The 27,483-nt window shown below is 40.2% G+C and overlaps 1 protein-coding gene across 1 annotated transcript; it reads right to left on the bottom strand.

Moving 5' to 3' along the window:
- Nucleotides 1–183: 183 nt before the first annotated feature.
- Nucleotides 184–26,587, bottom strand: LOC108259385 (complement C3). The gene is made up of 43 exons (XM_017458843.3): nt 26,434–26,587; nt 26,226–26,246; nt 26,060–26,122; nt 25,279–25,471; nt 23,667–23,829; nt 22,251–22,321; nt 21,852–21,943; nt 21,684–21,766; nt 20,597–20,684; nt 19,636–19,738; nt 18,235–18,349; nt 16,903–17,018; nt 16,677–16,820; nt 16,061–16,276; nt 15,325–15,525; nt 14,120–14,278; nt 13,843–13,969; nt 13,321–13,389; nt 12,839–13,084; nt 11,847–12,309; nt 11,124–11,209; nt 10,862–11,001; nt 10,537–10,746; nt 10,279–10,345; nt 10,104–10,190; nt 9,824–10,027; nt 8,539–8,614; nt 7,142–7,301; nt 4,664–4,771; nt 4,127–4,271; nt 3,735–3,898; nt 3,423–3,578; nt 3,115–3,174; nt 2,937–3,027; nt 2,770–2,821; nt 2,593–2,680; nt 1,892–1,981; nt 1,692–1,797; nt 1,518–1,607; nt 1,279–1,356; nt 1,114–1,194; nt 882–1,029; nt 184–592 (listed from the first exon to the last, which is right to left on the bottom strand). Exons 1-43 carry the CDS (start codon nt 26,508–26,510, stop codon nt 472–474), a joined length of 5,418 nt encoding a protein of 1,805 aa, XP_017314332.2. The 5' UTR covers nt 26,511–26,587; the 3' UTR covers nt 184–471.
- Between the last annotated feature and the right edge of the window lie 896 nt (nt 26,588–27,483).

Genomic DNA, 27,483 nt, shown 5'->3' with positions numbered 1-27,483 from the left:
TTTTTACCCTAAGTTGGTGTATGTACATGCGAGTTTCTAGACTTCTGATTCGGAAAACCTCTCACAACGTACACGCTACGTATACGTGAACGAGGCACTATTAATCTAAAACCTAAATTATGAGCCAGGAAATACCAGTGCTATGTGGTCCATAATGTTATGTAGGTATTATAACAAGCGTGACATAATCGACTCGATCTTTATTTTTAATTCAGAAGATCCCTCGTCGTAACGAAGGCGAGGTGAACAGAAAACAGACAAAACAAAAAGGTAGAGAATAGAGTGAAAAATTGACACAAACAAACAAACTTGCTAAGACCCAAATGATACGGTCATACGGATGCAGTGAATAAAACCAAATTAAAATTGACAAATGAAATGAATATAAGCTTTAAATTTACACATAACATTGTGTAACAAGGTTTACACGGACAGATTTTTGAATTGTACTGTGTGTGTGTGTGTTGTTTCTCAGGTCTGGCAGCCAGTGTTCTGCAATTCTGCGATCAAATCGTCCAGCTCTGCGCATTTCTCACACGAGCCTGACGGCCAGTTCTCCACCCAAGTGTCCTTCCCCAGAGTGTACGTGTAACTGAAAGTGAGAAAAGAGAAACGATATTGAGTCAAGTGCGCACTACGAAAAAACGTTCGAGTCAGCACACATCCTTAACGTGCGCAGAAAGAAGCATGACGTTAAAACGTATAAGGAAAGTGATTTCGATTCCAGAAAACAGTCTGTTCTTTGCATCAGTTTTTTATTTTACGCACGTACAGTGCGTAAAATAAATATTTATTATACGTACACTTCCACCTGTCTAGTAGTATGTACTGTACGCGCACGTCAGTGTTTAGCTTTGTTTCTAACGTGTCGAACGTGTTACCCGTTCTTGTCGCTGCCTGCTTGCCAAACGTCAGAGGATGGGCCGATGATGAGGTAGTCGTGCCCCGTGAGCAGATTAAGCCCCGCCCTGCAGCCAGCGTGAGAAACAAACACCCGCGTGTCCTTTTCTTTGAGGCCGACCTCGGCGCCTGCGCACACACACACAGATTAAACTAACAGACCAAACGCAACACGACGTTACACACACACAATATATTTGCAGAAAAACACACCTTCTTTTATGACCTGCAGAATCTCCAGCTCATATCGGTCATACTGGCTCGCACTGACGCTCGACACTCTGGCCTTAAACACTGGCAAACAGAGCACGTGCGTTAAACACTGTTATTCCAGCTGGTCGGAAATCAGCTAGCATGAAGCTAACGTGTAACGGTTACCGTGGTGGGTTCCGCCGCACGCAGCCTTCTTTCTCGCTGCGACCGTCTGAGCGCCCGTCTTCAAAACACAACAGTCGCCTGAAGAGTCAGTTTCAGAGGTTATATTAGAGGTTACTCACCCAGTCGTACACGTACATTATAGCATGACCTCGACCGTCATCTATTCTACGAACAGTTTTGGGAAGGCGTGTGTGGGAATGACGGTCAAGTGTTCACAAACTTTTGCTCATATTGCTCACCCTGTGTGCAGCGGCAAATGTTGTCTTTGCAGATCTGACTGAGCTGCTCTTTGTCCTCTGATGGAGTGTAGAACCTGCTGCAACGTTTATCTGAAAACACCCACACAGTCAGAAGGGGATTAAACATCCACAGAAATGCGGAAAGATGTGTAAATGTTCGCTGGTGTGTGTTACCTGTGTTGTAATACTGGTATACAGTGACTGTAGACGGTTGCAGGAGGCTCACTTTAAACTTTTGGTTCAGCCTGAATGAGATGACGTCTGCCTCTTTGTTGGACACCTGAACGCAGGTAACGTGTACACGGAGTATGTTATTAATGCAGTGTTTTACTAAATGGAGACAAGCCTCAGCAGCACATAGCCCTCCATGTTACCTTGAACAGATGAATGATGAGAGATCCTCGATCGCTCAGATTATCTACAACTTGGAAATTGCTAATGTAGCGATCCACAGAGTTGATCAGCTGTGGATACACAAACACACAGCGTTGACGAGCTTAATGTTATAACAAATGGTTGTGTTTTTGATTTTGTTGTGTTTTTCATCTTTGCTGTGGCAATTTTGGGTTTTTTTTTATGCTGCTTTCGCGTTTTTGATTTGGCGGTCTCGTTCTTGATCTAGCAGGCACGTTTTTGATTCTTGGTGTGATGTTGCTGTCTCATTTTTGATCTTGCTGTCGCATTTTTTATTTTTGCTGTCGCATTTTTGGTCTTGTTTGTGATGTTGCGGTCTCGTTTTTGATCTAGCGGTCATATTTTTTATCTTGCTGTCGCATTTTTTAATTTTTGCTGTTGCATTTTTTATTTTTGCTGTCGCATTTTTGGTCTTGTTTCTGGTGTTGCGGTCTCGTTTTTGATCTAGTGGTCACATTTTTTATCCTGCTGTCGCATTTTTTTTTATTTTTGCTGTCGCATTTTTTTATTTTTGCTGTCGCATTTTTGGTCTTGTTTTTGATCTAGCTGTCGTGTTTTTGGATGATTAAGATGATTTGCAGTTAGGCAGTCCTTTATATTATCCTTTATATTATTATGTGTGGAATCTTCAGCCCTACAGATTGTATATTCAGTTTCTCACCAGCTCCAGGTCCGAGTTTTCTGGTTCAAAGCCAGTAGGCAGGCTGATGTCCAGCACAGCCATGCGCACCTGACGCTGCGCCAGAGCTCTGATTGGGCAAAACATACTCAAAACATTTAATGAATACAGTACCACAGTGCTCCTTATGTATTCACCATGTATGAGTTAATTTCTTACCTTACACTGATGCTAAGTTTATACACCTTCTCTACTTCTGCTGGAGGCTTCTCTGTAACACACAAAATGTTTATATAACACTCTGACAAAACCTGTTTCTACAGGGTTCCCAACTAATGATGCTGTATATAGACAGCAACTGAAGGTCTAATTAAGGGGAGACGGACCGTTGCTCTCGCTAATGGAAACGTTCAAATCAAATCCGTTACAGGAGCTGATCTCATGTACATCAGGTAACTCGTTGTACACCGTTACCACCTGCAGAGGGAGACAAAGAAAGAAATATCAAACATTTCGAAAATAATGCAGCCAATAAATGGATTGTCAGGGTGTTGTAGAACATACCTCCAGTATCCCCTGACCATTTCCTGAGGCCACCACTGTGAAGTCCTGATCTACAGGCACCTGTGTGACACACAAAAAAGTGGCATATAGGAAAAACAATGCAGGAAGAACACTCTTCGCTAAAAGCTATTTGGTTTGATAATAAAGACATTATAGCTGTTAGTTTGAAAGAAGAAGCAAGTATAAACAGATTTTGTTAATCCTAGTTAATTCATTAGTAAATAGTTAATTACAATAATAATAATAAGTAAAAATCAGTCAACCTCTAACACCGTATTTCCAAGCAGAGGAAGGCAGGGAACACTGACCTTAGAGGAACGTGCCACATGAGCCAGTTTTTTGGTGAAGGCCCAATGAATATCTGAGCTACTGGGAACCCTGAGTGTCACATTCAGGATCATGTGAGCTGGAGGGGGGTTCTTTACTAGGTACTCTGACAGAGCCTGCAGTACCACCATGGTGGACTAAGAGAGAAGGAAGGAAATTGGTCACATCCGATCCGACACACTGAAAAGTGGGACCGTGCTTCACTATGTTATAACTTCTACAGATATACAAAAAAATCTAGCTGCTGGAAAACTCAACCAGATATGACAATAAAATTCATTAGTAATTGATACCTGTGTGGATCCGTATCCTCCCCCGACTTCTCGCTGCTGATTCAGCCACTTGAACGGAGCGGCTGCCTCCTTAACATGGCCGCCTTTAAGCAGGGCTAGCAGTGCGTAACCCGTCGCCTCCAGCGTGAATAACGGGTTGTCTGCATCCGGCCAGTGTGTTCGGTCTGAAATCAAAAGGGAGACAGAGAAAACGTTCAGGTAAAGCTCCTTATATATGATTGGTGAAACGTCATCATCATTATTGTACCAGTCTAGCCGAAATCCAGTTAACACGTTTTATTAACTGACTAGGATTTTGCATCACGTTGTAAAATTATGCCAACAGCAACTGTGTAGACTTGATGCTAAACTAAGTGCAGCTACCGTATGTAACCAGGTGTGGCTGAGAGTACCTGGTGATGCTGATTTCATCAACACGCTCTTCAAGTAGCCCTGATTGCTCACAGCCAGTGCGTAACATGCAATCGCGACAGAATACGGCCTGTGCAGCTGTTGATATTGGTCTTGTAGATAGTATCCTGCTCTTCTGAGCCTCACCTGCAAAAGATCAGTGATTGAACAGCGTCCATAAGTCTAAAATGTACGACCAGTAACATCAGTTGTTAGAGGAGAACAGAATGAAAGCAGTGTTTAACGCTTCCAAATCATAATAATAGAAAGGATGCTGGGTGTGTTTGTTGGCATGTTTTTATATCCTGGTAGGGGACCATATATTCCCACAAAAATAGGAATCTCTGACAGTTTTGCCATTGTGAGGACATTCACATTGTTTTTTTTAAACAAATACTGCAGGTTTTATTATTTTTTTTAAACCCTAAAAGGTTTCCTATTGAGGTTTAGGTTGTATCATTAATTAGATATATTAATAATTATATCAATGGAAGATCCTCACAAGGATAGTAAGAAAAATGTGTGTGTGTGTGTGTTACCTCCGGGTACGGTTCTTGATGGCAAGTAGTGATACTCTTAGCTTCAGCCAATGCAATCAATACAAATGCAGTCAGAGTTGCCTTGGATTCAGCACCCTGAAGACCTCCCTACACACACACACACACACACACACACACACACACACACACACACACACGCAGTCAGTACATTCAAAGCCATGTCCATTACCAGCTATATTTGATGTAACACATACTGTAAATTCTAATCTAAATTCATTAGTCATATGAATTTTGGCACCTGTTGCTGCAGTTACAATTGAAGCCTGATTTCATTTAATCTAATATTACAAAAACAATCCATTATTTAAAGTTCATTAAGACAATCAGTTGCATTGAAAGTAATGTCAACGTCCTTGCTTGAGACTTATGCCATGGAGAGCACAAGACATGGAGCTCTAATTCCAGATTTCATGCATTTCTATGCATAATGGAAATCTCCAGGAGCTTCAGTTCCCTCCTAAAGTAGTGGCGCAGCAAAAAAAATTTTTTTTTTTTTTTACCCTGCACACCGAAGACATTGGGTTTGAGTTGAAAAGATGAATGAGAAGATATATCAGAATTTCAGCTTTTATTTTCTGATATTTACATGTTAGAACATAGGACATTTTGTATCAGACCACCTGTATGTAAGTGAATACAAATATTGGAACGTGTGACTGACGGGTGTTTCTTGTTACCCAGGTGTCCTGTTAGATTGATTTTGTTTAAACAATAAATATCTCTGAACATCAAGGAAGAAACTCTTGGTTTTAGCCTTCAATTTCACCTGTGAAGACTTTTGTTTGTTGTTAAAAAGGACAAGCCAGCATGAAGATCAGAGAGCTGTCTATGGGAGAAAAGAAAGCCGTTTTGAAGCTGAGGAAAGAGGGACAAACATTGGGCATGGCCAATACAACAATTTGGAATGCCCAGGAAAAGAAAGAAACTACTGGTGTACTGACACCGAATGTGCCGGCTAAGGAAAAGAACAGCAGCTGATGTAAGAGCTGTGAAGAAAAACCCAAAAACAACAGTCAGTGACATCACCAACAATCTCCACAGGGCAGGGGTGAAGGTATCACAATCTTCCGTTCGAAGAAGATTTAGAGTGCAGAAATATCAAAGCCATATCGCAAGATGCAAACCGCTCATCAGCAGTAAGAATCAGAAAGCCATATTGGAGAAAGAAAGGATCTGTTCATGATCAAAAACATACAAGTTCATCTGTGAAACATGGTGGAGGTAGTGTCATGGTTTGGACTTGCATGGCTGCTTCTGGAACATTCTCACTAATCTTTATTGATGATGGAACTCATGATGGTAGCAGCAGAATGTGTTCAGAAATTTTCAGAAACATTCTGTCTGCCAATTTAAAAAGAAATGCATCCAATCTAATTGGGAGAAACTTCATCATGCAGCAAGACAACGACCCAAAAAGCACTGGAAACACAACAAAGGGACTTTATCAGGAGGAAAAAGTGGAAGGTTTTAGTACTGGCCAAGTCAAATCACCAGGCCCTAATCCAATTGAGCAGCATTTCACCTCCTGAAGAGGGGACTGAAGGGAGAAACCCCCCTCCCAAACAAACAACGGAAGAAAGAAACCGAGGTACAAGGCCTGGAAAAGCAACACAAAAGAAGAATGCAACAGTTTAGTGATGTCAGCAGGTCGCTGGCTTGAAGAGTTTATTGTAAGAATGGGATATTCAATAAAATATTAAATATTATTTACGTTACGTTTATCTGTTCCAATACTTTTGCTCACCTAACAGTCTAGATGTGAATATCAGGAAATGAAAGCTGAAACTCTGATCTACCATCCCATATTCATCATCTGATCTCAAACCCAAATATCTTCAAAGTATAGCAAAAACAAAAAAATTGGCCTTGCTGTTCCAGGACTTTCAGAGGGGACTGTATATAACAGTTGCAAGGTGCTTTGAATTACATGTACACTAAGATGGAGCACAGAAACTGTCGCATGCAAGAGCACTTCATTTCTGCGAGCATTGAGCCCTGAGACTTGTGCTTTGGGTATACAGGGTATACAGAATTCCTTCAGGAGCATCTGGGAAAGGGCAGATGGGAAATAGAACAGTCCTGGTAACAACTCTAGTTCCAAACGACATGGTTCTTAATTAAATGAACTGCTGTACATGAACATTTACTGCTGTAAATGAACAGTTGTAGAAAGGTATTTTAAAAAGTATCGTGGAATGTGTTTACAAAACCAGTCTGGTTCATGCACAGCACACAGTATCAACATACAGTATAAAGTCAGGCAAGTCTTATTTTTCTGACAGTTTCCCAGAGGATCATGTGGAGTGGAGGATGTTGGCCAGAAAACTAGAACTATCACCTTTCATACCCTTGCGTTAAGAAACTGTTCTGGATCCACCTACATACTGCACAGAATTTTCCTACGTGGTTAACGTGTTGGTCATCCTGTACGTGTCTTCATCGAGTCTATCCTCTCACCGTCATGTGGGTTTCAGAGACCGGGTTGTCCTCCTTGAATGCTCCAGATGAGAGCTGCTTGTGCTGGAGCAGGTAACGCAGCGGGCCACATATGTGCTGCTCATCTACTGTGATGAATGGATAAGCCATGGAGAACACCTTCACCACAAACGCTGTGATCCTGTGACAGTCAGAGGAGGAAGATTAGTTTAAAGGAGCAGGGTTAGATTCACAGGACCAAATACTATATCTCACATACACCAGTATCACTTATAACATTAAAACCACTGACAGGTGAAGTGAATAACATTGATTATCTCAATGAAATGGCACCTGTCAAGGGGTGGGATATATTAGGCAGCACGTGAACAGTCAGTTTTCGAAGTTGACGTGTTGGAAGCGGAAAAATTTGTCAAGGGCCAAATTGTGATGGCTAGACGATTGGGTCAGAGCATCTCCACAATGGCAGGTCTTGTGGGGTGTTCCCATAATGCAGTGGTTATTACCTACCAAATCGGTCCAAGGAAGGACAACCGCTGAACCTGCGACAGGGTAATGGGCGCCCAAGGCTCATTGATTCGCGTGGGGAGCGAAGGCTAGCACGCCTGGCCCGATCCCACAAGCGCTTCTGTAGCAGAACGGTTAATGATGGCTATGATAGAAAGGAGTCAGAACACACAGTGCATCACAGTCTACGCAAGACGCAGACCAGTCGGAGTGCCCATGCTGACCCCTGTCCACCGCCGAAAGCACCTACAATGGGCATGTGAGCGTCAGAACTGGACCATGGAGCAATGGAAGAAGGTGGCTTGATCTGATCAATCACGTTTTCTTTTACATTGTGTGGACGGCCGGGTGCGTGTGCGTTGCTTACCTGGGGAAGAGATGGCACCGGGATGCACTATGGGGGAAAAAAACAAGGCAGCAGAGGCAGTGTGATGCTCAGGGCAATGTTCTGCTGGAAAACCTTTTCTTGTAGATGTTCTTTTGACACGTACCACCAACATAAACACTGTTGCAGACCAAGTACACCCTTTCATGGCAGTGGTATTCCTGAATGGCAGCGGCCTCTTTCAGCAGGATAATGCTCCTTGCCAAACTGCTAAATTGTTCAAGAAGATTTTGAGGAATATAACAAAGAATTCACACTGTTGACTTAGCCTCCAAATTCCCCAGATCTCAATATGATCAAGCATTTGTGCGAGTTACTGGACAAGCAAGTCCAATCCACGGACGAATATATAGGACTTAAACAATCTGCAGCTAACATCTTGGTGCCAGATACCTCATCACACCTTCAGAGGTCTTGCCTCGACAGGTCAGACCTGTTTTGGTGGCACAAGGGGGACCTATACAATATTAGGAAGGTGGTTTTAATGTTATGGCTGATCAGTGTATTATATAAATTGTATAAATACCAGGTGCTGGTTCCTTCGTTTCTATACGGTGGATAAGAGTCATCTGCTTTACGATAATGAAGCTGGTTCTCATAGCCTGAGACAGAAGCATGGATAGATTACTGTTTATTATTATTATTATTATTATTATTATTATTATTATTATTATTATTATTATTATTATTATTAAAAGTAAACAGAATCTTCCTTCTAGAAAGAGTCACCGATCTCAATCGAAATAAACCAAAATGGCAGAGATCACAAAATTAATTTTAACGGTAGCTACATCTACAGCTGACATAAGTAAACTAATATGTACAGCAATAAATTTTCTTTAATGGTTCAAAGCTTTGTTGATTTATCTTTGCATAGGAATGCTTTTTTATGAATCAAGATTTGTCAATTTTATCAAGATCAAGTCTGTAGATTTTAAGCAGGTGACGTTCAACAACACCAGGAGTGATATTTTCACTCCTTGAGCCCGTCCATGTGCACAAAGCTCACATGTGCACCTGAAATCTACAGTGGCCAGCAGAGTTCCATTACGGCTGTCGACTGTCATGACATCACTTTCAGTGATGTAGCCTGCTTATTTATTAGTTCAAAAGATTGTTGTACTGCATTAGGGAAGATAATATTACCTCACGAGGAGATAAATACCAAGGTAGCGTTCTGCTAGTGTTGTTTGAGAGAAGATCCAAATACTGCATTTCTTGTAGTTGAGGGGGTTTTTTTGCTCAGAGGAGAATGAACTGCCAGCGTTGGAGAGCTTGCTGATATATATATATATATATATATATATATATATATATATATATATATATATATATATATATATATATATATATATATATATATATATATATATAATATAAAGTCTATAAAATGATTGACAGGAGGCCCATGTGAACACAACCAAGCCCCATGGTTCGTAATGCAGTTTTCCAAAAGGGTTTTATGACCTGCATAATGCACCTGTACTGAAACTAAAGCTTGTTCCAGGTATTTCCCAGAATAATTTCAGTACTAAGAATTTTTATTTTCAATGACTACTGCACCTTTAACCTCATATATATGTCTCCACCATTTTTTTGAAGTTCCATTTCGAATGAGATCAAGGTCCATTTCTAGAAGACAAGAGGGGTCGTGTGGGACCAATCATAGCAGCATTTCTGCCCCAGAGTATCAAAAGTGAACTTGACTCAAATCAATTGAGCATGGCTTCTTGTTCAGCTAGCTTTTGAGTGCACTTCTTACATGAGTAGAATTTGAGTGACATTAGATTTACACCATCTATCCATGTTACCGATCTTTATGTAGGTGATGGCGTCCTCTCTGCGCTGCAATCCCACACTATCCCATTGTGAGCTGCGGTCCAGATAGTGAGCCGCGATGATTGGCAGTATGATGCTAGCTAGGTTCTGCTCCACACAGCCTCCGGGCATCCGGATCAGCGCCGCCAGCGAGTCCTTATTGATGGCGTTGTCAATGCTGTCGGCCAGCAAATTACCTAAGCACACAGTAATGAAAGGAAATTAAAATGCTCAGTAAAGGCAGTCAAGCTAGGAAGTAACCTATTATTTTACCTCTGACATTGACAAATGTTTCTGGAACGGTGTTGGGAACCACTGAACTCAGTTTAGCTTTATCTACCCGAATCAGCTGGATTCCATCTGAGGGCCAAACACACACATGCACACACCTGGTCCATATTAATTGTCATGACTCTTATTAAATGAAGGCAACAGGAAGTGGTCTCACTATTGTCTCCATTCTCAGCAGGATTCAACACAAAACTCCTCACATCCATCTTCTGAATGCCTTCCAACTACAGCAAGAAAATAAAAACACAGTTGTTATATACTAGCTTCATTTCTTCTAGCGAAAGCAGTTATTTGAAAAATATCTATATGATGCAGATAAAAGACACAATGCACAACACAAAATACTGAATATTGATCTATATATTGGCCAATAAGAACCAACTTGATTTCGATCATTTTAAAATTTAACCCTCACCACCGCATGGAGAGATTTACGGACTGCATCCCGTCCGGTAAAGCTACGAGACACGGCAGTGACCTGCAGGGGGAGTTCTCCTGTTCGGAGCGGGATTACGGTGTAGGGGATGAGCACTGAGGAGCGAGCTAGCACCAACACCTCCTGCTTATGATCTTCAGTAAACGCCACACTGCACATGTCCTCCGTCTTTGCCAGGATCACCAGTACCTACACACAAACAGCCGATGGCCGGCGTGTTAAATACAGCATGTGGCTGCTTTTTCCATGAAATATGGCAGTGATATCAAAAACCATGGTACAACACACTGTGCACTAAAGCTACCTTCAGGTCCTTGCTCAAGTAGTTGTGCAGCACGGCCTTGACCTCAACGTGTTCGTTTCTGGCCGCGGTTCGAGGAAGACGTAGGTTGATGAAGAACGGCTTCCACGCTCGGACGTTGAACGGCTCGGCGACACAAAAACCTACACGTGCCCAAAAAATCCATCTTAACATCTAATCGCTGTTGCTAAATGATAACATAAAAAGACAGCTATATGAACAAACAGACAGGAAGAGGTAGAGAAATTGACTTAAAGACTATTACCTGTACTAGATGAAGCACTAATTCCCAAAATCCCCCACTGAGTGATGCTGTCTGGGAGAACTGACTCCACTGGCGCAACAGCCAATCTGAAAAGGTAAATATGGTGCGCTCCTATGTAGGGTTTTCACATGCATTTACAATCAATTTTAAAGATTGGCAACAATATACAGTAAATAAGGTGAAAAACCTTAGGATATTAGTAAAAAGAATGAAGGACAGAAACTGTGTATTCTAGTTTTCTGGATGCTTGTTTGATCTTGATAATCTCCGGCTTGTGCTTTTTTTTGTCCATTAACGACGATTGTGATTTTCTGTACCAAAACTGACTGGGATTTATTTTTACATGACTTTTAATCATTTAATTAGGATTAAATGAGACAATAAACCAAATGTATACAGCAAATAAAACATATATAACCATGGCTCTACGACTACTTGGAGTCGTAACTGCCACGGCAGTTTTCTTCCTTCTCTGGCCATTTTTGTCCATCTGAATGACTAAGGTGGCCCTGACACTATATTTTTGCGACTTCAGTGGATTTAAAAACAATATACAAGAAAAATATCAAATTTCTTTTTTAAATGAGGAGAGATAAACAGTGGGTTAAAAGCATATACAGTTATTTAGACATGATACCATTAAAAAAAAAAAAACTCTTTTTTTTTTTTAATGGTATCATGTCTAAATAACTGTATATCTTTTTTTTTTTAAATCACGCTTACCCATCTGGCCCAGGTGCTCCAGGAAGTTGGACCTCTGTCCACAGCCAGGACTCAAAGAACTTGGTGCGTACATAAATATCGTCTAGCCTGTCATAGTACTCATCGCTCACCCTAGATGTGAGCATTCCTCTCTCACCTAGTGTGAGACCATCAGTACTACGAGCGGCACCAATAGCAGGTAAAATGAGAGGACCGGCAGGACCGGCACTGACACCAACACTACCAGCCTCATAACCACCGACAGGACCGGTATGACCAGCACCGACACCACCAGTACCGAGAGGACCGACAGGACCAGAACCACTGACAGGACCAGGACCAGCACCAGCACCATAACCACCAAAAGTAGAAGTAGCACCAAAAGGATAAATTCCACCAGGATAAATATCACCAGCAGGAATAAAATCATGGTCAGGAACACCATGACCATAAGGAGGAGGGATGACACCAAGGGCAGGATAGCCTGAAAGATTAGAAAAGTTGGTGATTAACCCATTAGCGATTAACAAGTGATCAAGCGTTTTTAAGAACTAGATGAGTGTACTGCTGAGATGGCTCATCATGACAATATAAAATGGTCAGAACATCAGGAAATGTGAAATAATTACACTGTTAACACTGATGGTATACTGAAATAGACAAATTACAAAGTGAAAATCAAGGTCAGGCCATGGCCATCCCAGTCCCCTGATTTGAAACCCACAGCCTTCTTTGCTCATATTTACAAAGGGTGCCAATATTATTGGAGGGCACCATGTATATATAAATATGTTTATTATTAGTCTAAAGTTATGCAGATTGTACCCTTGAACGAACTGAATAATCACGTTAATATCAAACCTACGATTTGAATTACAGCTGAAACTACAGTCGAAGCTGCTGTTAGGAACATTCGTAGAGACCAGTCCGATTAGAGAATTTAACAGAAGAGAATTTAAATGAAATTTAAGAGTTTATATCAATGTGAAAAATGTGAAGATGGGAACAGATACCCCCAGGAATGTATTGGGATACATGTTCTATCGTGGGCAAGGGTGGCTCTGGAGTGGTGGGCAGCGGTGGGGTGACGACGCCCAGCTCTTCGTCCCTGTACTTGCTGCAACACTGCAGAAAAGCCATCACGCAGTTCCAGTCCTCAGCGATGTAAAGAGCACGCCGGCGGCACGAATACGGCATGGGAATCTCCCTCATGCCATCAGAGCAGCATCGCCGTAGAAACTGCTCGGAATAGGATTTCACTGATCAGACACACAAACACAAAGTCAATCACCACTGTGTACCGCCACATCAGGATTCCTATACATTAAATGTGAATATGAAGTAAAATTTCCAAGGGTTTCTTTAAAACAGTAGTTATTTATTTTTTATTATTTTTTTAAACTGAATGTATATTTGAAGCTAAAGGATCTTAAAACCTTTATGAAATGATCAGTATTGCATTTAGTGCAAACAAACAAACAAACAAACAACTCACCAAGCTGGTCCCTGAGATGCAGTTTTTCAGCAGAGCGCCTCCTCCTGAGCTTCCAGTAGCACGGTATTTCTAATTAAAAGGTAAATGTTATTACAATCCATCCAACATTCCTGCGTAAAACTGGAATTGAGATCACTTTTGAACTGGAGTGATGTAGCTTCATCGGTGCTATTTTATTCACCAAATAGTGCAACAGCACTGATAAACATTTTGTTCATTTTGAACAAACTAGAAGGAACCAGGTCTGGAAAATAGCGTACGTAAAGATAATATATAATATATAGCTGTGTTTTGTGGTAACATTTCCTTATTCGCTTCATAATTTACTGTAACCTCACTAACAATCACTAACAGGGTTTGTAGTGCCCACCACATTCGTGCAAAATATGGCAAGTTATCCACCACATGCATTACAACATATTACACAATTCACACTCTGTACACATGCTGCACACATGCTGCACATTCAATGTGCCATGCCGAAAAAAATTTATATTAAAATTAAAAAAAAAAAAAAAGTACCATATGAATTGCTTGATTGTGGTACGTTTGACTTAAAATTCAGGCCTGCATCCAGGAACACACCATTGCTGCTGTGTCCTCCACCTGCAGAGCAGCCCAAATCCCCTTGTCCCAGCGTATCCCAAATCTGGTGGTACACAACTATATTAGTGGCAGAATCATAACAGTGATTCATCAGCAGTCTCGAATAAATTATGAATTAATCACTGCAAGGAGGTATATTATTATAGCACAATAAGCCTTGCTAATGCATCTACTGAAAGACAGTGCAAATCACCTTCTTCTGCGTCAGGCGGTTCTTATTCAGCAGGAAAACGGTGTTGTCTACGGCGACCAGGCTAACCTTTGCTCCGGGGTCGCCCCTAACTTGAAAGCTAAAGCTGTCGCCAGGCGAATACGAGTCCTTCACCTCGCCCCTCAACGGTTCAACTTGGAGCTACAACACGCAGACATTATGTTGAAGCAATTACTGACTGTGACCTAACAAGGTTAATAGGTAATTTTGCAGAAAACGACTGTTCTTTGTAGAGGTTGACCGATACCGATAATGAAGTTGTGCCTGCCGATGACCGATGAATCAACTGATTGTTTTTAAAAAAATTTATACTGAATGAAAACACAGCACAGTACCGACTGTACCGACTGTACCATGAAAAATGTACTGTTTAAAATTAAATAATGTATAAATATTAATATGCATTAACTATTAATAAATATTAAAGTAAACAAAAGATATACATCACATCCAAACTGAACCTAAACGGAACACTCCGAATTGCAAATAAAAATAGAGACATCCAAAATGAATTTAAAAAACACTTCAAATAAGACAACAAAATTGGTCAGCGATCGTTTTTATTTCACCTCCAGAGGCCGCTCTCGTACCGCATAATGACAGCAGACCTTCTCAGCGCGTCTGCCAAATGCCATAAATGTAAAAATATATCTCTGACAGCACTGCCAGCAGTAAGGCAAATCACAGTTTTATTTACTGTAGTTCCTGTAGTAACAGGGATTCATATGGTGGACACTACACATAAACAGATTTTTTTTAAAAAACAAAAAAACAGCATGTTATTTAGCCAAGAAAAACATCTAATCATTTGACGTTTTCTGTAAGGAGACGTTTATATTTAACCTTAAATGAACGAGTCAGCACTTTGTAACATTCAAGAAGTTTTCCACCACGGGAAAGTCTTTAAGGACAGAGGAGCTTGCACATTCTGGTTTGAGAACTAAATAAGCAACAAAAATTAATAAATAGCATAACTTATTCATTAATAAATCACAGGGATACAAGAGGAATCTTGGGACATGCTGTAACAGTGCAGTAACTCCACTGTGCACCAGTAGTGCAGCGCACCAAACCCATCAATGATTATTTTCCTAGAACAGCATGCCCCTAAGAGCTTTGTTCTTTGCTTGTACTGAATGACAAAGTAGTAAACAGCGCATGAGAGACTCTAAGGCAAACTGACTCACCGATCCCAAACAATGGCTCTCCACATTCACCAAAACGGAATCGGCCACCACCTCTTCTCCATATTGCAGTGACTTAATGTAGTACGCCACGAAGCGGAACGCAGGAAGCATGTCTGAAGTCAGCAGCAGGGTAACATTAGTCACTTCATCCTCTGTTACGTTCACCCTGCCCACACGAATGATCTTTCCCTTGTTCAACACCTAGACAGTACAGGGAATAAAGAGTGATGGAGGGAGCAAAACATAATGTTCAATTAATACAGTTACTTTATGCACACTCACTGGTCACTTTAATAGGAATTAACATGCAATTATCTAGTCAGGAAAATGATTAAATCTATTTACTATTAGTAAAAAGATTTTTCTTTTCCCCGAAAGTTTTTGAAATGCTTAGTTAGAGCCGCTTATTTCATTGTCATTGTATTACATGCTTATTTTAAAAATAAATAAATAAATAAATAAATAAATAAATAAATAAATAAATAATAATAATAATAATAATAATAATAAATGTATTTATTTATTAGTTAATTTTTTTTTTTTAAACGGTATGCTTATTATTCCTTTGCTCTTGTTTTCATTTGGGATCTTAGGAAATCAGGGGCTCATGTTCTTAATGAATTGGAGTTGGAAAAGTCGGGAGTTTAAAGTGTTCAGTAGTGTTGAAGACAGAAATCATGCAGCCTTTACTGAGCACACTAAACAGTAAGAGCACAGGAAATGACGTGTGACTCACGGTATATGTAACCTGCCCAGAGTAGTCTGTTTCCATGTTGGAGGTGACGCTGAGGTGCAGTTGGAAATCTAAAGTCTCCCCTGCTTTCGCCGCATCCTTGTCTACTTTGATGTAAAGATGGTTCGGTTCTGTAAAGAGAAAAGGTGCGAACATCTCCACCAACCATTTGGCTTTCGCCTGCTGCTCCGGCTTCAAACCTGGGACTACTGTTTTTACCTGCAGTGATGAGTATCAAGCAAATATGAGACATATAAGATATATAAAGATACTCAATGTGTTCTATAAAAGATAATCAGAAATACTGATGTGTGTCACATGTGCCCAGAACAGTTCACTGCCATGCAAACAGAGGGCGCCCTCCTCTGAATTCTAGAGATCTTACTCGGCCACGCTCACTTCCAGGTCAAGGACTATATAAAGCATATTTTCACATTAACACGACTTGAAACTTTGCCAATTGTTGTCTGTCATGTAAGTTCTGAGCAGGAAATAAAACCAACTAAATTTGTTTTAATGGTGCGAGTGCACATCTCTCGTTGAGGCTAATTGGATGTCACTTAATACACTTAGCCCTGGACTGTATAATATTCACATAATGTGTGTTTTTGGGACTCACTTTTATAATCTTGTTGCCAAAGCCACATGGCAGGTTAAGGGACACTCTGATGGTGCCGCTGTGCACTGTGACAGGAGTAGACAGGAAGTTGATTTTAACCGGAACGTTCGGAGCCGGGGAGCCATCATGGTGGCGAACCGTAACCTGAGACACAAAAGACAACCATTTAAACTGTAATGGTAATGCAGTTAAATTCTCTATATGTTGATTATCATGTATGAATTACCGTCAAGTCAAAAGGTAGGCCCGCTTTATAAAACCTTGACGTGTCTTCGATAGCAAGCACATATGGTGCTAAGACAATTTTGATGCCCGACTTTGATGCCTCCACGAGGTCACTTCCTGAAAAACGACAGTTCACCAACATACATTAGGAGACATCTTGGGAATAGGGTATGTTTGCATTTATTTCATGTAACCTCAAGTTTGTTAAATAGCCTCAGGTTTAAAAAGATACGTGAATATTCATGTGGGGAAAGGTCTCTGCATCAAGCCTCACACTTTGCAGGTGTTAAGCTGGATTTCAGGATGGTGCCTCAAATTTGCCAGGGCAGGCGTTGTGCCTAGAGCATTGTCCTTAAAACAAGCACTTTAACTGGGCCTAAACTTCACAATTTCTGCCATGCTAGTCCTTCATGCAAATTAATAAGATGTACTGGATCAAGTGCTATTTTATAAACTCCCCAGTCTGCTTCTTCAGTCCGCATTTTCTATCCCCAAATGTTTTTGGGTTTAAAGTGCACCTATTATGGTTTTGAAACATGCCTAATTTTGTTTTAAATGCCTCATACAAGAGATTTACATGCATCTAAGATCAAAAAACACTTTAACATACTCATAATTTAAATTGCAGTATTACCCTTTTCCCCCCTAGTCACAAACGACTCTTAAATGATCCATTCTAAAGGATTCGTTCTAAACTCCTCCTTTCAGAGAGCATACTCTGCTGTGATTGGTCTACCTCTGTCAGCGTGTGTAGAAAAGGAAACGCCCACTACCATAACGACTTTCAGCTCCGTCTGTTCGTGAGGAGACCAAGCTGATGTAGGCCAGAGGCGGGGCTTGTTGTTACAAACCTACGTAGGTTAGTACAGAAAGTAAGTCTGGAATCACTAACGACTCGTTTCAGTCATTCAGAATCGGTTCCTTCTTTTGGGAGTCGATAACGCTGTTTGTCGTGTGCTTTGATTTTTTAAACTTTTACAATACTGACTTACATGGCCACCTCTGAATACAGCCATAAACAATTAAATGAGCACTAAACCTGCTCTGAAAAAAAATGGGGGGAAAAAAACCCTTAGCTGTACTAACCCTCACATTCTCTAAATTCTCCATTTTAGTAAATATCTAATTTGGGATGGAGCTTACTAAGTAATTTTAGAAGGATAAGGGAACCTGCCAAGTGCTGTAAAGGTCAATGTAAATACTGCATACACTCAGATAACTTTATTCATATGAATGGTCAAAAATCAAGTTAAGCATGTGTATCTATAGCTGTATCTTTTGCCAGCTCTAAATATGGCCCATAGAGTGATATTAGGAAACAAAGGAATTCTACCTGTGCTGGTCACCACGGAAACTTTGATATATATGGACGCGCCATCCAAGTCATTAATATCAGGATACGCTTTCTTAATGTCATCAATGGTCAATGTGGCATTCCCACCATCCAGCTTCAAGAGTGTGGTGTTTAGACAAACAGCAAACAAAGGTAATGCATGAATGAAGACTTCATCTCTCTCTCTCTCTCTCTCACACACACACGGAAGACATTTGGATTTGAGATCAAAAGATGAATATGAGATGATGGATCAGAATTTTTCATTTCCTGATATTGACATCTAGATTGGTTAAACAACTTAGAACATGGCACCTTTTGTTTGAACCCAGTGAGTTTTCAAGTGCTAATAAATATTGGAACATGTGACTGACAGGTGTTTCTTGTTGTCCAGGTGTGTCCTGTTGTGGATAAACCAACATGGAGACCAGAGAGCTGTCTATGGGAGAACAGGCAGATACTGTATTTAAACTGAGAAAAAAAAGAGAAAATCGATCAGAGCCATGGCACAAGCATTGGGCACAGCCAATACAAAAATTTGGAATATCCTGAAAAAGAAAGAAACTGCTGATGTACTAATGACCGGACACGGAAGAGATCAGCCACGGAAAACAACAGCAGCTGATACAGAAACATTGTGAGAGCCTTAAGAAAAAAAACAAAACAACAGTGCTTCTGGAACGGGTTCACTACTCTTTATTGATGATGTATGCATGATGGTAGGAGCAGAAGGAATTCAGAAGTTTACAGAAACATTCCCACTGTTGATTTCCAGGAAAATGCATCCAATCTAATTGGGAGGAACTTCATCATACAGCAAGACAATGACCCAAAACACACTGCCAACTCAACAAAGGATTTTATCAGGGGGAAATAGTGGAAGGTTTTAGACTGGCCAAGACAATCACCAGACCTTAACCCAGTTGAGCAGAATTTCATTCTGCTCAACTGGGAGACTAAAGAGGAGACTAAAGGGAGAAACCCTCCAAAACAAACAACTGAAAAAAGCCGTGGTACAAGCCTGGATAAGCAACACAAAGAAAGAAAAAAAAGCAACAATTTGGTGATGTCAGTGGGTCACTGACCTCATGTAATTATTGTAAGTAATAGATATGGAACCAAATATTAAGTGCTACTTACTTTAAGGCTACGTGTTCCTATACTTTTGCTCACCTAAAAATTTGGTGGTGCCATGTTTAAGCTGTTTAACACATCTAGATGGAATTCTGAGGAAGAAAATCTTGTGGGGGGGGGGGGGGGGGGGATATATTGTTATACCAACATCTACCTCAATGTTAAAACTGGACATTTGATAAGGTGGAGGAAATGTAGTTTCAATTCCTATCTTTACTTTGTCTCTCCTTAATCAGGTCCTATACAGTACCTTTATATTTCACTCACATTTTTTACTAGCTTCAGAAATGAGAGTCGCACATTCGATCCATCGTCCTCTATTCCAAACACCACATACGCGATACCGTCCACTTTCTCACCGTACACATATCTGAAGAAAGATACGAGAAGCTACTGAGAAAGAAAATCATTTAAAATAATCATGTTGTACTAACTTACACTTACATAGCCGACTGTATTGGATTAAATCTCATTTCTAGCAGTCGCCACAGCTGAGTGCTTGACCAAGACTTAAACCTCAACTGTTCAGATATACACTGTATGGGCCAACATGGGAATCTGGAATGATTGACAGTTGCGCAGGTGGTTTATGCCTTCTGCTTGAAATATGTTCTGATATGGCGCTCTCACTTTCTGTCATAGTAAACAGAAATTTATTTTCCGTTCCTTAACGTGAAACAAACTCTATAAACGTATGTTCAACTTAACTATATAATATCGATTACCTATTTTTATTAGGCATGTCACCAGAATACTTTGGTTGAAAATAGTTTTTAAAAAATTAATAAATAAAAAGTGACACGTCGGTTTTAGTCCGAAAGAAACATACATACACACACAATATAAAATACCAATCACCGCAAATTTGGTTGAATTTAACAATATAAGGCCATTCCACCCTCATAATTCACCATCTTGGAATTTTTTTTTTTATATGTTCCATTGATTTATTGTGTGCACAAAGATATTAAATTGACATCATGAAATCACAAGTTGTACGTGGGATATAATCTATTTTATCCTGCACTTAATTCTCTATTTTGATTTGAAAACTCGCTCACAGTTTGAAGGATAAGCTGACTAAGCACTCATCTGTTAAGTTTATAGCTCACTTCAACTTAACTCAAAACTTTTTCTGTAGAGAAACAAAAACAAAAAAATATCAGTTTTGCTGTTTGGGGGGGGGGGGGGGGGGGGGGGGGGGTGTAACTGATATTTTTTTCCTTACTTGGCATACACCTTCACCACAAACTCTTTATCTTCTAAACTCAGATGGGACTTTTCCGGTATCAGTGTGACATTGAATGCTGGGAGCTCTAGGACCAACAAAGCAAGAGGGTTGTCGTCAACAACATAGCAAAACATCTTCAAACGACATTATGTAGGCTCAATAGGCCAGTATTTACAAAATATGCAAGCAAACAAATACACTGTCAAACAAGAAACATCTCCTAAGACCTTCACAACAAGATTGCATAGCAATGGTGCTGGTTACTGACAGATTTCTCAACTCTTAAAATGTTCCTACAGATTCTTCGTACAGGAAGCATCGTGAATTATATAAAAAGTATTTGTTCGATACTTGTTTCCTGTGCCATTCCACTATTATTGTACATAACTTTTTTCCATCCATCCATCCATCTTCTTCCGCTTACTCCTTTTCAGGGTCACAGGGAACCTGGAGTCTATCCCAGGGAGCATCGGGCACAAGGCGGGGTACACCCTGGACAGGGTGCCAGTCCATCACAGGGCACAATCACATATACACTCACACACCCATTCATACACTATGGACACTTTAGACACGCCAATCAGCCTACCATGCATGTCTTTGGACTGGGGGAGGAAACCAGAATACCTGGAGGAAACCCCCACAGCACGGGGAGAACATGCAAACTCCACACACACGGCCCCGGCGGGACTCGAACCCCGGACCCTGGAGGTGTGAGCCAAACGTGCTAACCACTAAGCCACCATGCGGCCTCATAACTTTTTTCATGGATTGGAATATTACAATTTTTCTTAGCTATGTAGTGTTACTGCATCTGCATTGGAAATATGTTAACGTGTTGAATACTTATTTCCCCCAAAGCCTTTTCACATTCGTGCCACATTGCCACCTGCACTGAGGATACCAAAAACATTACAGTGCACTGATCTTTGGCCTTGTTCTTGCGCATGTGCCATGACCACGCAAACAGAGCGTTTAATCTTAAATCCATTTTGCTGGTAAATTCATGCAATATTATACTACACTTCAGCACTTTTCAGGTCCTGAATTTCTCCAGTTTATTAAAACAAATCTGTATACATACCATATTTCTTCACCACAAAATTTGCACTATATGTGTTCTCTTTCCAGTTGTCAAATTTGGCAACAACCTTCCAGTTGCCCTCTCTATAAAATAGTAAAAATATTTAAGGTAAAAGAAAAAAAAAAGATGAAGAAATGAATACGTATCTCTCTCAACTTCTATACAAACTTGGCAATGTCCAAGAGCGAATAAGTGTCGGAGTAAATGCCGTCTGCTGCTCTGACCTCAGACGCGGCATAGACTGTAATTTCATCAGGGTTCTGAAAAAGCAAGGATCACCAAAATGAAGTTCACTGCCATCATATTACAGCTTCACGAAAACTTCACTAACAAAAAAAGAAAGCTCTGTTATATTCACTATATAACCAATGCTTATTGCCCCCAATATATTAAAGCATTTATAAATAATTTAATAGTTTTTTTTTTTTTTTTTTTTTTTAAAAAACATCCACAATTTGGTACTGAGGGGGAAAAAAAAAAAAGAAAAAGGAATTTACTAAAATGTGTACACTGTACAAGTTCTAATATGGTATTTCAAAAAGAACATTGTTTACATTAGGGGTTTACCTGAATCTCAACAGAAATCGTGCTATTGAAAGCCTGAAACTCTTGATTAGAGACAAAGGCTCTGAAGCGCACTGTAAAAAGAAAACAAACAAACAAAGGAATTATTTTGGCAAAATGAAAAAAAACAACACATTTTTGCACAATGTACCACATTGCCATCCGTGTTCTGGGTTTGTAAGTAGAACAATTTGACTTGAGCTGTAGTGTAGATATAGTTTGACTAAGTTATTGTTATTTTAGCTGTTATCCAAACCGAGTGAACGGTACACCTAAATTACAGCACTTTGTATATGTGACCCGAAAGTAATTGGACTAACAATCATGAATGAAATTTGTTGGGGTTTTGTTGTTGTTGTTGTTTAAATACAATGACTGACTGGAGACTGGAAGCCATGCACATCACCAGACACTGGGTGTCTTTGTTGGTGAAGCTCTGCCAGGCCTTTACTGCCACCCTCTTCAGCTCCCTTGCTTGTTCTTGGGGCTTTTAGCCTTCATTTTTGCCTTCAGCAAATGAAATGCACTCTAAATTGGATTCAGGTCAGGTGACCGGCTTTGGAATTTTACTGTACGTTCCATGTCTTTGCCTTAAAAAAAGTCTTGGGTTGCTTTGCTCGGATCATTGTCCATCTGCAGTGTGAAGCACCATCCAATGAGTTTTGAAGCATTTGGCTGAATCTGAGCAGATGATACACAATAGTTCCATTGGTAGCCATACACATCCACACCATAATATGAGGTGGTATGCTCTGGATCAGGAGCAGTTCCTTCTCTTCTCCATACCCTTCTCTTCCCATGATTCTGGCGTAAGTTAATCTTTGTCTCATCTGTCCACAGGATGTAGTTACAGAACTGTAAAACCCTCTGTATTTACTCTGGTGAATTCTCCTCTTGATTCTTGACCTTGACATAGATACGCCTACCTCCTGGAGGGCGTTGTTGATCTGGTCAACTGTTGTGAAGAGGTTTTTCCTCACCAGGGAATGAACTCTTCTGTCGTGTTCTTCCAGGCCTTTTAGTGTTCCTGAGCTCACCAGTTTTGTTTTAAGAATGTACAGTACAAAATAGTTGAATTGGCCAAACCTAATGTTTTCGTAATCTCTCTGATGGGTTTGTTTTGATTTTTCAACCTAATTTTGGCCTGCTACTCTGGCACGAACAGCACTTTGGACTTTATATTGAGAGTTAACAACAAATGCCACACTTGAAAATCAACTCGAAACCTTTTATTGGCTTAGTAAATTAAAGCTGAAAGTCTGCACTTTGAGATCATATTTATTATTTAATTTCAACTTCAATATGCTATGGTAGAAAGTCAACGTCCAAATATTTATGGACCTGCCTGTACTTCAGCAAACAATCAATTACAATAGGGGTTTCACTTATGCTTTGTTCTGTAATTGTTACAGTAATTACCTGTGTCTCCTGGGTTGTAGATGGGCTTGTCAGTCTGGATGAAGATGTAACCAGACAAAAAGGACACTTTAATTAAGTACCTTACATTATGGAAGTTTCCAAATCTAGCAAGCAGCTCGACATGTGTGTATGTCTGCCCTTGCCACACGTCACTCCGGGGAATCTGACAAAGTGTTCAAAACAAATCAACAATTAACTTTACTCTGTCTGGAGTTAGCTCACATGTTCTTACCTGACCTAGGTCTAAAATGCTTCACAGTTATCATCATACAATTCACTGCTAGTTTGGGGTATTCCTGATTATTCAGTTCTGGTGTGTCTTTTGTTTAGACATGGTAACTTGTCTAAACGCCTTCAAGTTCTGCTTTGAAGAACATTATTCTTCTGAGAGCCACAATCATGCTTTCAAGTGTTGTCCATCTCCGTCAAGCACTGGCAGCTTTGCAGGAGCATGGGTTCATCTGACCATCTAGCTAACCTAGCATTAAGCGGATTTTTTTTTTTTTTATTATCCTGGTTTTATCTAGCTTGGAATAGAATGCTGTCATTAATGCAGGTTGTATCTAAAGGCAGACAAGTTCCAGTTCCATCTGACAACGGTCACTTTCTTAGGGTACTTCCTGCCCCCTGGAGGTGTATGCATGGAAGAGTGTAATATGCAGGTGGTGCAGGACTGACCTCATTCCAGAACCATTAGGAAGCTTCACCAGTTTCAGGTATTCACTAATTTCTACCAGAGATGCCATACTGGAGATCCGTAACTTCAGTATGCAAGCAAGTTCTTGTCATCACTAGCTGCAGAGGTTGCATTCAATGAAGTTCATCACTTTACCTATAACATCACCTGGACACTTATCCCATTTGCCGTGGCTGTGAACACCTATAGGGTGGAAGTTGGTGCCAGTCTTTATAAGAGGCCGGGAGATCCACCCCAGCTTCACCCAGTTGACTTGACTTCTGTTGCACCCTGTAAAATTACACCTACCTTCCAGTTTAATAGGAATATCTGTCCATTTATGCAGTTATCCAATCAGCCAACCATGTGGCAGTAACATAATGCATAAAATCAATTGTCCACTTGAAGACTGGAAAAAGACCAGGTGATTTTTTTTTCTAATCTTTAGCCGTCCAGTTTGGGTGCGTCTATATCCATGATAGCCTCAGATTCCTGTTCTTGGCTGACAGGAGTGGAACCCGATGTGGCCTACTGCTGTTGTAGCTTATCCACCTCAAATTTCAATGTTTTGTGCTCACCACGGTTGTAAAAAGGTACTATAAAAGTATCCTTCCTGGCAGCTCAAACCAATCTGGCCATTCATCAACAAGATGTTTCCACCCACAGAACTGTCTCTCATTCTGTGTAAACTCTAGAGACTGTTCTGTGTGAAAATCCCAGGAGATCAGCAGTTTCTGAAACACTCAAACCAGCCCATCTGGCACTAACCCCTGTGCTTGTTTAGTTTCGATCACTGCTAGTTTGTTCCTTTCCTCTATCTGCCCCAAACTTCATATTATACATACTCATATATAAAACTACCATCTTTGATGTCATCCTCATTTTAAAATAATAATATAAATATTTTTTACAGAAAAAAAAAAGATTTAAAATTACCACTATGGTTTTGAGGACGCTGTAATTATTATCTGCGTTCAGGGTGACTGTTCCCTGGAGCAATTGTGGGGAGCTTCGTGGATATGAGTACGCAGAGAGATTAACAATGACAGGCTCAGAAAGTCCAAACGCCTCCAGCAGGATGTTTTCCTCACTTCCTACTCTTAGCACTGATGGAGCCACTACAACAAACCTGTGGAAAACACCGGCAAATACCACATTTTCTCACATCTGTTTTCACCGCTTAGTCATGAGACTGTGACTCTGCTTCATATTGAGGTCAAATGGTGTATACTCAATTATGTGGCATTAAAGTCATTTCAGGATGCCGGAGGGGGGATAAATGCAGATCTGCACCAAACTGAGTACCTTAGGAACAACATTATAAAGGGATTATGGATGGCAATTCATGCTAAATAAAAAAAATAATAAATTATAATAAAGAAAACAAACATTTTTATGATCACATACAGATAAGGCTCCCCCATGACTTTGTTTACATTTTGAAATCTGCCCTGAAATTATATGCACGTTCATGTGTGTGTGTGTGTGTGTGGGAGGACGATTCCTTTGGGTCCCGTTCAAAGTCCGGCCACTGTCTGCAAACACAGAGAACACACGCTCTCTGACCAAAACATGAGTCTTGGTGTCAAACACCACTCGCTGTACTGCATATTCTAGTCATTGCATCTGATGATATTATAGGTCATTTTGCATAAGCACAGAATGAAATGATGACAAAAATACACTTTCTGTGCAATGAGTAGCTTGCAGTACTTACACTGGTCTTGGAAAATAAGGAGGAGGTTTATCAGGAATAAAAGACACCCATGGAGTACGGACTCTGCAATGCAATATGACTTATTTCTGGATATGGTCCAAATAATCAGAACAATAATAATAATAATAATAATAATAATAATAATAATAATATCACAGATACATACCCAACAGGGATCATGGGCCTGCTATGGAATTACACAAGCAAAAGTTAAATAAGGATGATAATGTACAGTTGCTTCAACCCCATATACACAACATAAGAAGGCTAGTCAAGCGCCAAGTGAGACGTCCGACACGGACTTCACGACTGACAATGCAGTGTAGTCCAGCTTTACTCTTAAAAGTCCTAACGTTCTTTGAAGATGTACTCACCTCGCAACTTCAGACCTGAGCTGAGCAAAATGACACATAGACATGGTCCATAAGGAGAAGAGCATAAAAGTGCACATCCTTACAGAGAGTAGATGCTATGTGCAGTATAGCGAGATCAAACAAAGTCTAGGTACGCTACCTCCTCTTTAACCGTCCTACAAAGTCTTGTGCAATTTCCAGTGACTCCTGGCTCGCCAGATCTGTCATGTTATGCTAACCAGGTTGACGGAATCACAAAAAACATCATTCCCAGTTGCACAGTCATATTCTCCCCTCGACCCAAACAATCAATTTGACTCTCGTCCTGCTGAAATGTTTATATTCCATTACATCTAATGCTGCCCTCATTATATATATATATATATATATATATATATATATATATATATATATATATATATATATATATATATATATATATATATATATATATAAGTCAGTTCAACTCAATTTAACTTGCACATACTCATCTTAGCAAGTGATCCTGAATGAAATCAGATTTGTCTAAATTTTTACATTTAGCAAAATGATCTGCCAACACAATAAGAAAATGTAACGCTTGGAATTTGTCTAGAAACAGGTTTATAATCTTATAAATTTGACTATAAGCATATACAGACCTGACTACGGCAAGGAAAAACTCCCCGAGAAGCCATGTACTTGGAAGCAACCTTGAGTGGACTCAAAATGGAACCCGTCCTCTTCTGGGCGACGCCGTGATTATAAATCGTTACTCTCCTACATTTGTGCTAAAGGACGATCGGTACGAGTGGATTGTGAATAAGAGTCCCGATCTGAGCACACGAAAATCTTTACGATTACAGCAGCAGTTCTTTGGTAGAGTATCCGTGCGAGATTATCCGAGTATACTTCTTGGGCATAAACTGCTTTTTTTGGGAAGAGCAAATCTTTAAAAGGCGTCCAATCACAGTTGTAGAAGAAATAGTGCAGAAGCTTGACGCAGGACGTACAAGAGCCTACTCAGTTCTAAGATCAGAACTTGTACTGACCTGAACAGTGATCTGGTTCTGGACATAGATCTCATGTGAA

This window comes from Ictalurus punctatus, chromosome 27 (assembly GCF_001660625.3).
Source record: "Ictalurus punctatus breed USDA103 chromosome 27, Coco_2.0, whole genome shotgun sequence".
NCBI classification, from domain to species: domain Eukaryota; kingdom Metazoa; phylum Chordata; class Actinopteri; order Siluriformes; family Ictaluridae; genus Ictalurus; species Ictalurus punctatus.
Note: the sequence above shows the minus strand (reverse complement) of the source record. Positions and strands in the feature narration are given on the sequence as shown.